This window comes from Tasmannia lanceolata, unplaced genomic scaffold (genome assembly GCF_043159265.1).
Source record: "Tasmannia lanceolata isolate RefF3 unplaced genomic scaffold, GAP_Taslan_0.1 ptg000037l, whole genome shotgun sequence".
Taxonomy (NCBI): domain Eukaryota; kingdom Viridiplantae; phylum Streptophyta; class Magnoliopsida; order Canellales; family Winteraceae; genus Tasmannia; species Tasmannia lanceolata.
Window position 1 is genome coordinate 16,831,030 of NW_027518714.1, and position 16,279 is coordinate 16,847,308.

Consider the following 16,279-nt stretch of genomic DNA (forward strand, 5'->3'; position numbering starts at 1 on the left):
TCCCTGACTCATTTGACCCCTCTTTAGTGTTATTCGTTAGGAGTTTCTCCTTTAGAGTTGTCATTATTCCACTTTGATTAGAGACTAACTCAGTCTTATTAGAGCTTTGCTTGTTTGAGATCTTAGATTCATTTTCTCTATTCTTGGGACACTTCTTTACGTGTTGTGGTTCGCCTCTTTGAGACGCTTGTTGTTTGTTCGGGGTTTCCCCTTTTGATTTAGGGCTTTGCCCTAGTTTGTGGTTATGCTTGCATGTTCCCTTGAAGGGTGAAAATATTTAAGAATCTTAAAGCATTGGAATATTTTAAAATCCAAAAACATCAGAAATTTAAAATGTCAAAAACATTTGAAAACATTAAAAACCTTAAATCTTTTGGATTGTTAGGCAATTAGGAGAGTTCGTTTCGAACTACATTGCCTTGATCCTCTTCCGAGGTACGTAGTGCAGCTTGGGATTTACATCCCAAGTCCAGCCAAATTTTTTGTAAATAATATTTTAAACTTTCTTCAAAAACCTTTAAAACCTTGTTTTTCAAAAGATCTCCCTCTAGAGTTAGGAGTTTCTCCTAGATAGAGAGTTTTAGAGTTAGGTGTTTCTTTTGATAGGTTGTTTGTTTGTTTGTTTTATTGTGTGCTTGTTTTAGAGTTAGGGGTCTGTCCTAGAGTTATAGGAGCGCCTCCGTCCGGTCAGTCGGCGATCCACATCGCCGAGTGATGACTAGAGCAGGATACGTTAGTCCACCCTTTGTTTTCCTTAGGAAGCACAGCCTAGTTACACATAGGTTGTAGGAACCACCTGCATTAGCCTAGGGCTAACTTGCATTTAGTTAGGGCATATAGGATGTCCTAAAATTCACAATTCACTGGAATTTAAATAATCGTACAAGAAACTTTAATAAATGGTCGGGTCTTTTAGATCGAGTCTAGGATAGAGGGCTAGGTGTCTTAGGCATCATAGCTTAGAATAGGCGCGAAGAACTATGTTGCCTTGATTCTCGTGGAGGCGGGGATACGTAGGCTTCTTTGGATGAATACCAGACCATCCGAGGACTCGGGCTAATAATTTAGAGTCTTAGGATTTGTTGTGTAGTTATTGTATGATTTGATATGTTTTCCTACTTTTTTGTACTGATCCTATACCTTTAGCTGTAGCTTGCATGTGTTCACACATCAGAACTTAGACACCTATTAGGCATGTCACTCATAACCTAGCTATGCTTAGGTGACACATCTTTCATTTTATTTTATGTGTGTTTATTATTTGTATTCTCAGGAAATGCATGCTTAGGTAGACAACTCCTGAGGATTGTTCCCATTTCACATGATTTTTTACCCAAACTTCTTTGGAGTTAATGAAAATGGCATAAGAGACTAAGTGCTTGCACTCGGACGAATTGGAGGTGCTCTCAGACCTTCTCCATTCGTAACCAGGCACGAACCCATATATATTTCTGGTTATCCGTTGCACAGATGATTTGATTTTAGGGTTCCATGGCATATCCATGGATGGCGACTCTGAGTTTATTTTAGGTATGTCTCGGTTTCGAGCCCTGGCTCCGGATCAAGACATATCTCTTTCTTTTTACATCGCCACTCGTGCTATGCTATGAGGGTGGCATCCGTTTCGAGAGTTCCTTGGCAGAGCTCTCCTTCACACGTGGATGATCCAGAGGGTGTGGGGGACCCGTTCCCTCGCCGCCTATCTCGGATCGGGGTCCACACAGCCCCATCTTCTGCTAGCTCCTCAGCTGCAATTGCCTTTTCTGCCGTCGGGGCTTTAGCGCCTTCAGGCTCGGTGACCTGCTGGGGGATGGTGCATTCAGCCACGAAATCTGCCAGTACCTTAGCCTTGATTGCGGGCCTCGGCATGTATCGGATGTCGAACTCACTCAGTTCCACGGCCCATTTCACGAGTCGTCCTGAGGTGTCCGGCTTATGGAGAACTTGCCTGAGAGGCTGGTCAGTCAGTACCTTTATCGTGTGAGCTTGAAAATACGGTCTCAACTTCCTGGCTGCCATAACCAGGGCGTAGGCCAACTTCTCGACCCGCTGGTACCTGACTTCCGCATCGTGCAGGACTTTACTAACATAGTAGACAGGTTTTTGCCGGCTGTGCTCTTCGCGAACTAAGACCGCTGTCAGAGCCAGGGGGCTTACGGACAGATACAAGAGTAGCTCTTCACCAGGCTCCGGCTTCGTCAGTAGCGGTGGAGAGGATAAGTATTGTTTTAACTCCTCGAAGGCCGCCTGGCATTCCTCTGTCCAGGGCGCGGTCTTGAGACCTTTGACTGCGTTGAAGAAGGGGAGGCACCTCTCTGCAGATTTTGAGATGAAGCGCCCCAACGCTGTTGCCATCCCCGTCAGTCGCTGCACTTCTCTGATGGTTTTTGGCGGAGTGAGCTCCACTACAGCCTTGATTTTTTCTGGATTGACCTCTATCCCTCTTTGGCTGACCATAAACCCTAGGAACTTTTCTGAGCTGACGTCGAAGGTGCACTTAGTGGGATTGAGCTTCATCTTATGGTCTCTCAGGACTTGAAATGTTTCTTTCAAGTCGGAGACATGATCTCGCGCGCTTCGACTTTTGACCAGCATGTCGTCGACATAGAATTCCATGTTGCGACTGATCTGATTCCGGAAGAGCTTGTTTACAAGCCTCTGATATGTGGCCCCGGCGTTTTTCAGGCCGAAGGGCATGACACGGTAGCAGTAGATCCCCTGGTCTGTTACAAAGGAAGTCTTCGGTATATCTGACTCATACATTCTGATCTGATTATATCCAGAGAAGGCGTCCATGAAGCTCAACAACTCGTGACTTGCAGTTGCGTCGATGAGCTGATCGATCTTTGGGAGCGGGTAGCTGTCCTTGGGACAGGCTTTATTCAGATCAGTGAAGTCAACACAGGTTCTCCATTTTCCACTTGCCTTTTTTACCAGGACTACGTTTGCCAACCAGTCCGGGTATTTGATTTCTCGAATGAAGTCAGCCCTCAGAAGTCTCTCCACTTCTTCTTTGATCGCCTGCCGCCTCTCGGGGGCGAAGTGTCTTCTTTTCTGTTTCACCGGCCTGCAGGTTGGGTCGACACCGAGTCTGTGTGTACTGACCTCCGGGTTTATACTGGGCATGTCCGCGGGGGCCCATGCAAAGACATCTGCGTTGTCCTGAAGGAATTGGGTGAGGCTGTGCCGAGTGTCGTTGCCCAGAGAGGAGCCGATCTGAACTGTTTTTTCATCATCATTTTTGCACAAGGGAATGGAGATGAGGTCCTCGGCTGGCTGAGTTCCCTGAGCTTCATCCCTAAGGTTGAGTAACTCAATTGGCAACGACTCCACCGCATTTTTGCCCTTTAGTGCCATCGGATAACACTCCCTACATTGCGGCTGGTCCCCCCTCACTTCTCCAACGCCGTTTGGCGTAATAAACTTCATCTTCTGGTGATAAGCTGACGCGACGGCGCGGAGCAGGTTCTGGCCAGGCCGTCCTAAAATGGCATTGTAGACCGAAGTGGCCCTCACTACTAGAAAGTTGACCATGGCGAAAGCTTGGCAGGGTGGCTCTCCGACGAGGACAGGAAGTTCGATTTGTCCCTCTACCTTAACGACCTCTCCAGAGAAGCCGAAAAGATCTGAATTCGCCGGCCTTAGGCGTGATAGTACAAAATGTCGGCTGAGCTCCCATTGTCTACCAGGATTTTCTTCAGCTCCCAGTTTGCGACGAGCATGGTGAGAACCAGGGCGTCGTCATGTGGTAATATCAGGTTGTCAAGGTCCGCCTCTGAGAAGGAGATCTCATTCTCCGTCTTCGCCTTCTTGCTGCATGTGTGCATGGCGTTGACTCGGCGTGCGTAAGCTTTTCGAGCAGCGGACGAGGTGCCCCCAGCTGCCGGGCCACCCATGATTGTGCTAATGACTCCCCTTGGTTGGGAGCGGTGTGCCTCTAGCTGTGGACTGGGCTTCGGAGGAGATTGACCCCGGGCGGGGGGGGGGGGGGCGGTTGTGACCGCCGAGGGCTCCGGCCCCGGGGACCTTTCTCCTTGTGTTCGCTTCGGCGGGTGTCGCTTCGAACGTATTTTTTCAAATAGCCTCTGCCAATCAACTATTCTATTTCCTCCTTCAGCTGCCAGCATTCATCCGTGTCGTGGCCGTGGTCCCTGTGGAAACGACAGTACTTCGACTTGTCTCTCCTGTTTCCTTTGGAGATCATCGGGGTTGGCCAGTTTACGAACTCTTCTCCGCTGATAGCGGCCAGGATATTTCTTCGGGAAGTGTTGAGAGGGGTGAAGTTCTCCTCCCTCCTCTGGGGGGGTTTTTCTCTTCTGACGGCCTTGTCATCCCTACGCTGTTTAGCAGGGTTCTTGTCTTCAGAGGTTCTCCTCTGATTCGAGTCCAGGGCAGCCAGGGTCTCTTCTACTGATATATACTCATCCGCCCTTGCCATTAGATCTGCTAGGGAGTGAGGATTCCGACGGGCCACTGCTCAGCGGAAATCATTAGATCTCGCACCTGCGAGAAGTGCGTTTGTAGCGGCTGATGGGTCTAGATTTGGCACTTGGAGTGCCTCCCTGTTGAAGGGCTGACGAAGGCTTTGAGGTTCATTATCCTCCTGTCGCAAGGCCATCAGGGATGCTGTGGTTTTCCTTGGCCTGCGGCTGCTTATGAAGTGGCGGACTAGATCTTCCCCGAAGTCGTCGAAGTTGCTGATGGAGTTCGGCCTGATCCTCGAGTACCAGTCCCTTGCCGCACCGGTCAGTGTCGTTGGGAATGCTCGGCAGAGGAAGCCGTCCGACGCACCGTGGAGGAGCATCATCGTCCTGAACGTCTCCAGGTGGTCCACTGGGTCGGTGGTCCCATCATACTGCGGGACAATTGGCATTTTAAATCCTCTGGGTGCTGGGGCACCCATGACGTCATCGGTGAATGGCGTTCTGTTTAAGAACGCCCTAGAAACGGGCCGGTTTTGGTCCTTAGCCAGTTCCTCTATCCTGTGATCCATCTCCTCTATTCTCTGTAGCATCGGGTCAACTCTACGGTCTGGTGACCTGTTTCTTTCCACCGATCGGCTGGTCGCGGAGCCGGAGTGGCTTTTCGGACTCCAATGACGGGACCGGGATTTGGCTTGTGGTGCGCGCTCTTTGTGAGCTTGGCGCCTTTGGGCAGAGCGAGACCGCGACCTCCGACGGCGGTGAGGCTCTGTCTGTGCATGCCTGGCTGTGGGGTGACGGACTTGTCTGGTGGAGTGATGAGTCCGGTCCTCACCGTGGCGCGATGACTCTCCCCTGTGGATATCTGGCCTTTCTTGGACAGGTCGTGGAGCTTCCGGAGGAGGTTGGGGAGGCGCCTGGAGTAGCTGCTGGTACTGACCAACGAGCGTTGTCATTTGCTGAAAGAGAGCTTGGACTTGCTCCGGGGTGGGCATGGGGTTGAGGTGTTCCGAACGAGGTTGGCTCTGCTCGACCGTAGCAGAAGCTGCCACCACCAGGGAGGCGATTCACTCAATCCGGGTCCTGTGGGGCAGCACGGCTCGGGTGGTCCACGCGGTTGGCACCCGCGTGCTCCTGCGCCCTGTCATTTTCGTAAAGTGATTGGAACAGCCTTTAGTTCGGAGTCCCACGGATGGCGCCAATCTGTTAGGCCTAAAATCGGTAACAGATATGACAGTGACATAAGAGCCGAGCTGGAGGACTCGAGGAGCCGAAGTGAAGGGATGAGTCTTTTGGAACTGAGTTCCGCTGCGTTCTGCGTTCTGCACAGAAACAAATGAGGTCAGAATGACCAATCGGAGTGTTACTCCGGACAGGCCCTTCGACACTCAAGTCAGTATGAGCAAGAGTGCAGAGCTAGTTTTAGAGTGGTGGGTGAAGAAGTTATTACCCTGTTTATGAGCTTTGGGAGCCCTTTTATAGAGGAAAAATGGAGTAGTTGGGGAGTTAATGCTCCAAGACAGGTGCCGACCAGCTATAGGTTCAAGCTCACCTACTCTGCTGTAATTACCAAACTACCCCTGCTGATGCGGGGTCTGCGGTGGGCCCCCTCGAGACACGTGTCGACTGCTAATAGGCTGGTCTGTGGTGTCTGTGGCAGGCCCTCCCCGGGACACGTGTCGTCGGTTGATAGGATGGTCTTTTTACACCCCATCAAGAATCATCTATAGGTAGCACTCAGAATTTGTTACACAGATAATTCTCATTCTGAGAAATTAAACCAAATCAAATATTCATTGAGATTATAAATTCCCCCCCTTCTTTTACTCAGGAGAACAGCCTTGTTACAAAAATGGCACCCCTTCATTTTACTCTTTTGTGATTATTAAAGGTTGTTACAGTTCACAAAATAACTATCAATGGCCACTCACAGAAGTCTTAAAATTAGGGATTGGGCCTGTAGCTCATTGGATGTGGCTTTGTATCTCAACCTTTAGCTCGTAGGTTCGATTCTAGCTTTTTTACCAAAAAAAGACCTAAAATTTGAGTTTCATTATAAAAAAGAACCTGATTCTTTTCCTTATTTCACAAGGCTGCATTCACTGCGCCTTCAATGCAGCCTTGTGAAATATTTCAAGTTAGCATGAAAAGTAGATGAGAATCAATTTAAGATACTTGAATAAACACAACCAAATCCAGGTAAAACGCATCTATTCTCTTTTATGAGAATCGAAGGCACTTGAATCCAAATAAGCAAATCCAGGCAAAAAACAGCTGTTCCCTTTCCACCTTTCAATCTATCAGCTCTCATTTACCCTACAACCCCCTTGTTACATAAAACCCTCAACCAAATAAGCCCTTTCCTCACTCAACCCTCAAATCACTAGGCACTGCTATAATGCCTTTGTAATGTAAAACCTTCTGATGAAAAAAGGCAGCTGCCACAAAGAAGACCAAAGCACAAAAACAAAACAAAAATCTCCTTAGCTTTCCATAAAAAAAATCTCCTTAGCTTTCCATCAGATGGCAAGCAAGAAATTGACCCCTCTCCGCTCCTCTCTTTTTAAGTGCTGTATATATGCAAGAATTGAGTTGCAGGTTCAGAGAGAGAAATAATGGAGGAAAGGCGTGTTAGCTTTGCCAGAACCGTGCCTACCATGTCTTCTTGGACTGCCCTTCTCTTGGTGTTAGTGGGAGGAATTTGTTCCTTTGCTTATCTCCTACTTGCAAGGAGAGGAAAAGGAAAAAAGTTACCTCCTGGTCCTCTAGGCCTACCAATTTTGGGGAACCTTCACAGGTTGGGCAAGCTCCCTCACTGCGATCTCCATAGGTTAGCCAAAGACTATGGCCCCATCATGTTCATGAGGCTCGGCCTAGTCCCGACTGTTATCGTCTCGTCCCCAAAGGCGGCCCAAGAGTTCCTCAAGACACATGACCTTGTGTTCGCCAATAGGCCATTCTCCGAGGCTGCCAAGTACATGGCCTACAACCGTAAGGGCATTGCTTTCACCGAGTATGGCCCTTATTGGCGTAACGCTCGGAAATTGTGCACCCTAGAGTTGCTTAGCAACCTTAAGATCGAATCCTTCGAGTCCACGAGGCGAGAAGAGTTAGCCCTCCTCGTCCAATCCCTAAAGGATATATCAAATTCTCGTGTGGCCATAGACCTTAGTGCAAAGGTGGCATCTCTCGGCGTGGACATGACTTGTATGATGGTGTTTGGCAAGAAGTACAAGGATGAGGATTTGGATGAGAGAGGGTTTATAGAAGTGGTTCAAGAGACCCTCGAATTGACGGCAGCTTTCAACATAGCGGATTACATCCCTTATTTTGGGGTATTTGATCTTCAAGGGCTGAGTCGCCGCATGAAGGCGGTTAGCAAGGTCTTGGATAATTTCTTAGAGAAAATCATAGATGAGCATATGCAGGTTGGAGACCGCAGGAATCTTAAGGATTTCATGGATGTCATGTTATCCCTCATGGAGTCCAAGGAATCCGAGTTTCAAGTTGATCGCACCAACATCAAAGCCATCCTATTGGTAAGGAAATATATCTATATACCTGGCAAAAAGTGACCCGGACCCGCCCGTAAACTCCGGGTCCGGGTCATCAATCTGTGACCCGTTTGAAATTGACCCAGGCCCCCCCGGCCCGTAAAAACTGGGCCGGGCTGGGTGGACCCGCGGGTGCCCGCAGAGAAGTACAAAAGTTTTATGTTGGCCTTTTTTTTCCCGTAATTGTCATAATATTTTAATTTTCTTTGTACTTTTTTTGGTAATTGTCATATTTTAATACATTCTTTTGGTTTTTTTTTAGTAATTTTCCTACTTTGCTTCCATTTTTCTGTAATTTTTCATTTAAAACTTAGTACCCGCATGATTATTATATATTGCTATTATTTATTGCTAGCCACCTTTGCGCAAATCGTACTTCTGCCGATCTTTGCCGCAAAGAATTGGTGACAAGCCGAAAAGTAGCCTCGGCGAAGGTGGCTAGAGAATCCCTATACAAAAAAAAATCTTTAAAAAAATACGTCAAAAATCTGGGTGACCCGCGGGTCGACCCGGCCCGTACGGGCCAGGTGTAGGTCCAAGCTCAATGACCCGTAAAATTTTCCAGATCATTTTGACCACGCCCGTTTGACCCGGACCCGTACAGGCCGGGTCAAACCCGGCCCGGCCCGCTCGTTTGCCAAGTCTATATATCTATCTATAATATATGGAAAACACTTTCAAAATGGGATTTCGTTTGGAAAATGAAGACAAAAGTGGAATTCACCGACAATTGGGTCAATTCCACAGCTATTTTGCATTTTGTGGAGGACAAGATCACTTCATTGTCTTTTGCTCATGTGTCGCGCCTACATGGGATTGCCAAATCGTTCAGCCATACTATTCCCGTGTTTATTTTCGGGAAAGGATCCCGTTTTAGAAGTGTTAGGAAACACGTTTCGGAAACGTTTCCAAAATATGATACAAAATTGGAGAAATATTTCTAAAACACATGGGAAACATATGAAAAACTTATGTAAATAATGTTAAACCCGTAATAAACATATGCAACAGTCGTAGAAAATGCATATGAAACGCGTAGGAAACACGTGTGGAACTTACGAAAATCATTGTGGAAAAAACACATAATTTCCTAAGACGTTTATCATACGATTTTCTATTGTTTCTCGTTTCTCGTTTCTCATTTCCACTGTAATTTTTTTTCATGCGTTTCCCGTTTCCATTTCACGTTTCATTTCCCGTTTCTATTTCCCACCATGATACTTTTGCCTACTCCACTCAAATCCATGCGTAGGTGCAACCCACGATTTTACACCATGTTTTGATAGGGTGGGGTGCATTATTTTGCACCCATGGGCCAAGCATGCTAGTACTTATATAGTTAGCAATCACACATGCCTCTTTCCATAACAGAAAAAAATCAGTGCTTATTTTATTTTTTATTTCTTAAAAAAATTATCATTAATTAAATAAGAGAAGATTACATGTACACTTTATGGGTAGACAAACCGGTCCTTATTTTTTTAAAATATGGTCACATATTTTCTTATAAAATTCTTTGAAGTTAATTTTATTAACAAATGAGACATTAAGGCCACTTTGCAATTCATTAACTAAGATAGATGTAAAGCTATTATTGATGTTAATATTTGCATATAAATTATATCCAAATCCGAATACACCCGCCATATAAGATTATACAAGAATATCATGCAAAAAAAAAAAAGATTATACAAGATTAATTTTTAAGTGTGCATTAAACTTATGCTTAATTAGTCAAAATTTGAAGAGCACTTTCAAAGCATATATGTGTGTATAAATCATTAAAACTACCATTTTTGTGTAGGATATGCTACTGGGTGCAATGGATACATCGGCGTGCGTGGTCGATTGGGCCCTCTCGGAGCTCCTTCGGAATCCAAGAGTGATGAAGAAAGTCCAAGAAGAGTTAGAGCGCAAGGTTGGCATGGAACGAATGGTGGCGGAGTCAGACTTGGTTAACTTAGAGTACTTGAACATGGTGATTAAGGAAAGCATGAGGCTCCACCCTGTGGTCCCATTGCTCGCTCCTCACGAGGCCATGGAGGACTGCACGGTTAATGGCTTTTACATACCAAGAAAATCTCGTGTCATTATAAATGGTTGGGCGATCGGACGGGACCCCAATTCATGGCCGAATGCCGAAGAATTCTTGCCTGAGAGGTTCATCGGCACTAATATAGATCTCAGAGGCCGAGATTTTCAGCTTATTCCTTTTGGGTCTGGACGTAGAAGTTGCCCTGGGATGCAATTGGGACTCAGGGTGGTTCAATTGGTGTTGGCGCAATTAGTGCATTGCTTTGATTGGGAGCTTCCAAATGGAATGTCTCCCTCTGAGTTGGACATGACCGAGAAATTTAGCCTTGTGGTGCCAAGAGCTAACCATCTATTGGCTATTCCAACATATCGCCTTCATGGGTAGAGTTTTGGCGTGGGGCTGCTCTCCAGGGGGAGAGAAATCATTAAAATAAGCTGTTAAGGCATTGGCTATCTTGGTTAAAATATTATATCCAGCTCATCAAGCCTATCCAAGTATAAAATAAACCCTGGATAGTCATCCCCATGGAGAACAGGCCCTTTGGCTTTGTTGTGTATTTCTGTTTCATTTTAAAACTCTCAATGGCTTGAGTTGATCAAAAGGAAATGCATCGATGATGAACTTACTAAAAGCCTAGTTTTTATGTATGGATTTACTCTAGGAAGCCGCAAATGTATTTCTTAGTGTCACTCAGTTGGTCACTTCTCTCATTTGAAGTGGGTGAACCGACAATGGTGCTTAAGAAAATAAATAAATAAAAGGGACCGATTTTGGGTGTCAATATGTGCAGTCTCCACTACATTGTCCATGATTCGAAATCGACCAGAGAATTAATTGGGCTCTGAATACCGGATAGTGAAGAGCAAGTCCTAGACATATGAGCCCTGAATGTCTCATTGCCTACCACAAACTCTACGGCCAAGGCAGTACCAGATTCCCATAACTTCTTAATGTTAGAGTAATTAGGTCAAGCAAGAGGTTGCTTGAAGCATTACACCCAAGGTATCTAATTTGGAATACTAAGTTTGTTGCCTCCAGCCCCTATATATATTAGATACACTAGGGTTTTAATAGGTTAGTGGGCTTTAGCCCAAATAGGCCCACTACACCGGTCCATTATCTTATTGGGCTTATATTAGAACATAGATGGGTTATATTATATACCCAACAATCTCCTCCTATGTTCTACATATAGCACAATCCAATAGATAGATAGTGTAATATTCAAAACAAAATATTGAATCATCCACATCACCATATGGTCTATATCATAAAAGATCTGTAATCCAACTGAAAACATGAATCATTTTATGACAAACCAAGAGTTTTAGATATACAACAAGTTAAACTCAACCAAAAGGTAGTTTCACTTATAAGTGAACCTCACTGATCTTAGATGAATTCATTCATGAGGTATGATTCTCATCGAGATCCAAAATAAAGTTTCACAAAAAAGTGAACTCTATGCATACTGAAATGTAAGCATAGTCTTTATGACTTTAAAAGATTTACTTATCAAGTAAGTCATCTTCATCAAAGTCCAAATCAAGACAAGCTCCTCCTTTTTCGTCAATCCCTGTGAATTACCAAATATGGATTTCATGAAAATGAATCCAATCATTTGTGTAAAACACTAAAGTATCTAGTTCTACCTGAAGAAGAACTTAGTACAATTCCATAATTCACGAAAGTATCTAGTTCTACCTGAAGAACTTAGTACAATTCAAAATGGCTGAAAAAGTATCAGTATCACTCTCACCATAAGCATCATTTTAAAGTTTCAATAAAGAACAAGACCTAAACAGCTTCTTTTGCAAATAACCATTCCTAATTGTCAAGTTTCATTAAAGAACAAGACCAAATAGTTTCTTTTGCAAAGAACCATTTCATGTTTCTTTTTTGGAATGTTACTGTCATCTTATCTATATTTGAGTTAAGCTGTATCATCAAGTTTGGAATGTACAACCTTTCCCAAAAAGGACATGTCATCAAATGTGGAATGACACATAACAACTGTAAACATCGTCGAAACATATCAAGTGCCTATCTTGGCTAAAAGGGAGATTCGAAGATTCAAAATAACATGGATGTAGGTTAAGTCCTGTCTATATAGACTTTAACCTCATCTCCCCCACAGTTTTGAATATTCGATCTTTATTCAGTCCCTTTGCGAGAACATTGGCTATACTATCCTTCGATCTCACATCAATCAAAGTAATAATCCCGTGTTCAATGAGATAATTCAGCATGGCATGTTTCAGCCTGTCTCCTCTTACCATTAAAGAGTGAGTTCTTCACAATCGTAATTTTAGCTTCATTATCACATAACACACTTAAGGAATTAATCCTTAACCGGGTCAGTGGAATGTCCATAACCATAATCAGAATCTTTATCTCCTCTGCTTTCATTTGCAACTGAAGCTAGAGCATAAAGTTCCAATTCGACTTCCACACAACATCAGTAGAGTTGTTGTCCCTGAATTCTGATCCCCATGATGCATCAGAATATTCTTCCACGATAAGTGGATGGCCACCATAGTTATGAGCATACTCTTGAGTACACGAAAGGTATCTCATCAGCCTCATAAGGGCATTTCTATGCTCATGGCCAGGATTACTAGTTAAACGACTCAGCATGCCAACTATAAAGGCTATGTCTGGCCTAGTGCAACACAAATCATACATGAGACTACCAATCAGTTTAGAATAATCTAACTGATTCACACTGTCTCTTCCTTAGAGATCAGCTTCTTGGTATAATTAAAATGGTGTCTCAATCGGTTTGCACTCACTGCATCCTCAAAAGGAAAGTAGTTTGTCATATAATGGGCTAGGCCAAGGGTGATTCCTTGCCTTTCAAAAACTTACTTTCATACTAAGAATGGTGTTAACAACACCCAGGTCTTTTTATGTCGAATTCTATTAATCATCACATAAAGAGATTGAAAACAAGAATCAACAAATCTACATACAAGCAAATAATCATGACCTTATTTGACACAAAATGATAGTAAAAGTATTTATCAGAGTAATTGATCAGAAAACCCAAAGCTCTTTACTACTTTGTCAAATTTTTTATATCACAATTGAGGTGTTTGATTAAGACCATAACAAAATTTTGTATAAGCACATACAAATATCTATTTACAGCCCATAGTCTTAGCCTTTTTGGCAAATCGACTAACTGTCAAGTTAGATTTTTTAACAGAGAGCTCATTTCATCGTGAATGGCTTCTGCCCATAACAAAGAGTCCCTAGATCTCATCACTTCCTGATAGGATGATGGATCATTCTCCAAAGGGTAGGTCACAAAGTCCTCACCAAAATTCTTAGGTACTCTATCACATGGAGGAGCATGTAGAGTTTTAGGATGTGATTTGCAGTCAAAGCTGCCTCTCCCCAAATGCAACTATGCATGCCAGCTGTCATTAACATGGAGTTTAACATTGAAGTTAACGTCCTGTTCTTACACTCAGCTATGCCAATTGATTGAGGCGAGAGCGGAGCAGTAGTTTCAAAGATTACACCCTGAGAGGCACAGAATTCCTTGAACCCTGTCAATGTGTATCTTCTCCTTCTCTATCACCCCTAACTCTCACACTTGTCAAATGTAATTGACATATATAATGGTATCTTATGAGTAATAGTAAGTTAGACCACTTACTGATAGTGCACATGTTTCAATCGGTTGTGTAACAACTTAAGAGCAATTAGCGGTGAACTAGCCTAACTAACAGTCTCATTATCTAAACTCAAATCAAACATACCATCTATCAAATATGCACAATCAAAATAGTATGAGTTAACAATCAAAAGTTACTCTACCACACATAAAGGAAATACATATGCCAGCATAGTCTAAAAGACTAATAGAAATTAAATTCTTTTGAAGAGCAAGAACTACTTTAACATTTTTAAAGTTAGTATTTGTCTTGAAAAAAAGGCCAAGTTTGCAGTACCAGCGTGAGGCACCTCTACCTCTGCTCCACTGGCCACTGTAACGCTCTCTTTCGCCGCAACAACATCAACTAGTAGTTTCTTGGAGTTGCAAACATGACAAGTGGCTCATGTATCTAACCACCAATCTGAAGAAGTACTGGCCTTACTGTTACCCAACATAGCAACAAAATTCTTAGGCTCAGTCTTACCCACCATCATATGAGCTTTCTTTTGTGGTGTGTCAGATTTAGCCTTCTTAGGGTGTTTACACTCTGCAGCAAAGTGACCCCATTTTCCACAGTTGTGGCACTTGCCCTTCTTTTGCTGAAAGATAGGCTTGTTGGCCTCCAACTTGGGATGTTCACTTTTAGGTGATTTGGATTTCCGAGAAAATTTCTTGGGATATATTACCGCGTTAACAACAGACTGTTGCTGTCTAACCATCTCCAAGTTATTCCTGGCTCGATTCTCATCTTCGATTCAAATGAATCGTTTAAGATCATCCAGTCACACTTGCACCTTTTTCAATACATTTCAGTTTTAAAAGAGTGTCATGCAGATAGTAACGTATATATGATTGCACCCACAAGAAATGAGTCACAGACTACTATTTTTTCATTATGCAACTTAGATCTCAAATTCTCTAGATCAGTTACTTGAGGAGTGATTTCCTTATCCTCTTGAAACTTGAAATCCATGAATTTGTCCATAAGATGGGTCTTAGACAATTCCTCCTCCTTCTTGAATTGAGCATCTAAGTTGTCACATATGTCTTTAGCAGTGTTATATTTACTATAGGTTTCTGCAAGAAGATTTGAAAGACAAGTCAACAAGTAGTCTTTGCAGAAATCCTCATCTCTAAGCCATTGAGATTCATCAACTTCTTCATCTGTCTCAGCAAAGGTACTCAAAACGGTGTAAAAATAATTCATATATTTTAGACCGAATTGAGTCTTTCGCTTCCATGAGTTAAACTCAGACCCACCAAAGGTTTGAAGTTTGATCATCTCAAACGGAAGAGAACTCTTTTCCATTGTAATATTTAGGTGAAATTAAAAATTGGAAAGAGTGCACCTGATTGGCGAATCGCAAGAACCCAATCCAAGAACCGAATCGCAAACCAAATCCGAGAACCGAAATAGACTCCACCAGCAAGAATCGGATCCAAGAACTGAATCCAAGAAACGACGGCTCACCAACCAACCAGTGGCAAAAGAGGAGGCCGACGACAAGTTTAAGAACCGAATCCAAAATCCGGCGGCTCACTAAGATGGGCTCCAATTCGGCTTTAGCAACTCTGGAATAATCCTTTACAAAGATGGGGGATTTGTTGAGGAAAGAATGAGTGATTTCGATTCCAAAATCGCTTTTCTCGAGCTCTTCCAATGAAGATGCCGAACGAGACCCCACTATGATCAAAGTCTTGGAGTATTGTTTGATCAAGCTTTGAAGAAATAAAGAACAATCCAAACCAAGCAAAGGAAAAAACCACGCCCAAATCTATTTCTATGTGGGAATAAACCCACGCCCAAAACGGAGATTCTGTTCTTATACGAGAAAGAAAAACAGCTTAAAGAAGAACCCACTTGAGAGGGCTGCAATTTCGATTTTGCAGAGTTGTCCTCCTCCAACAGGTTGCTTGATTCTTAAAAAAAAATTGTTGAATTTCAACTGGGTATGAGAGAGGGTTACAAGATCTGCAAGATTAGAAACCCTATACCCAAAACCTTCTTTTTTAGAAACCCAGAAACAGAAACCCTAGAAAGAGAGACATGGGTTCTATTCGATGTCTCAACTTTATGGAAACAAAGGGCTGAGGTAGGCGAACTTGGTGGGGAAGAGAGAAACACACGATAAAAATCAATTCTGTGGGAGGAAGATGAGTGCTAAATTTTACAAGAACTGATGCAATTCGGCCCAAAGAAAACGATGGTGCAATCCAGCCCAAAGAATACACAACCCCAAGTTCAGCGGCTTTTCCTCCTCCTTGATGCCAACAAATTTCTCAAAGCGTGAATCCAATTTGGGAAATCCGATCAGACGCCCAAAAAATCTCACGAAGGAGAGAGACATATGTTCTCTTTATAGAGATACATGTATGTTTTTGGTGTATGTTCCTCAAACGGATTGGTGTATATCTTTCTTGGACGAAAGCCAAACGATTGGGAAGAAGGCCGCCAAGGAGTAATCTGGAGAGAGAGGTACTCAAGGATAATGCTTCAAGATTGTTAGAGTAATTAGGTCAAGCAAGAGGTTGCTTGAAGCATTACACCCAAGGTATCTAATTTGGAATACCAAGTTTGTTGCCTCCAGCCCCTATATATATTAGA

The 16,279-nt window shown here is 43.5% G+C and overlaps 1 protein-coding gene across 1 annotated transcript; it reads left to right on the forward strand.

Moving 5' to 3' along the window:
* The first annotated feature begins 6,708 nt into the window (after window positions 1-6,708).
* On the forward strand, window positions 6,709-10,791 carry LOC143861070 (cytochrome P450 71AU50-like). Its single transcript, XM_077371957.1, has 2 exons — window positions 6,709-7,960; window positions 9,780-10,791. Exons 1-2 carry the CDS (start codon window positions 7,037-7,039, stop codon window positions 10,392-10,394), a joined length of 1,539 nt encoding a protein of 512 aa, XP_077228072.1. The 5' UTR covers window positions 6,709-7,036; the 3' UTR covers window positions 10,395-10,791.
* Window positions 10,792-16,279: the final 5,488 nt, after the last annotated feature.

What these genes read in the sequence shown, in the direction of transcription:
- LOC143861070 (XM_077371957.1), top strand. Translation starts at nt 7,037, where the DNA reads ATGGAGGAAAGGCGTGTTAGCTTTGCCAGAACCGTGCCTACCATGTCT. An exon ending in ACATCAAAGCCATCCTATTG is followed by an intron (nt 7,961 to 9,779) that starts GTAAGGAAATAT and finishes ATTTTTGTGTAG; the next exon opens with GATATGCTACTGGGTGCAAT.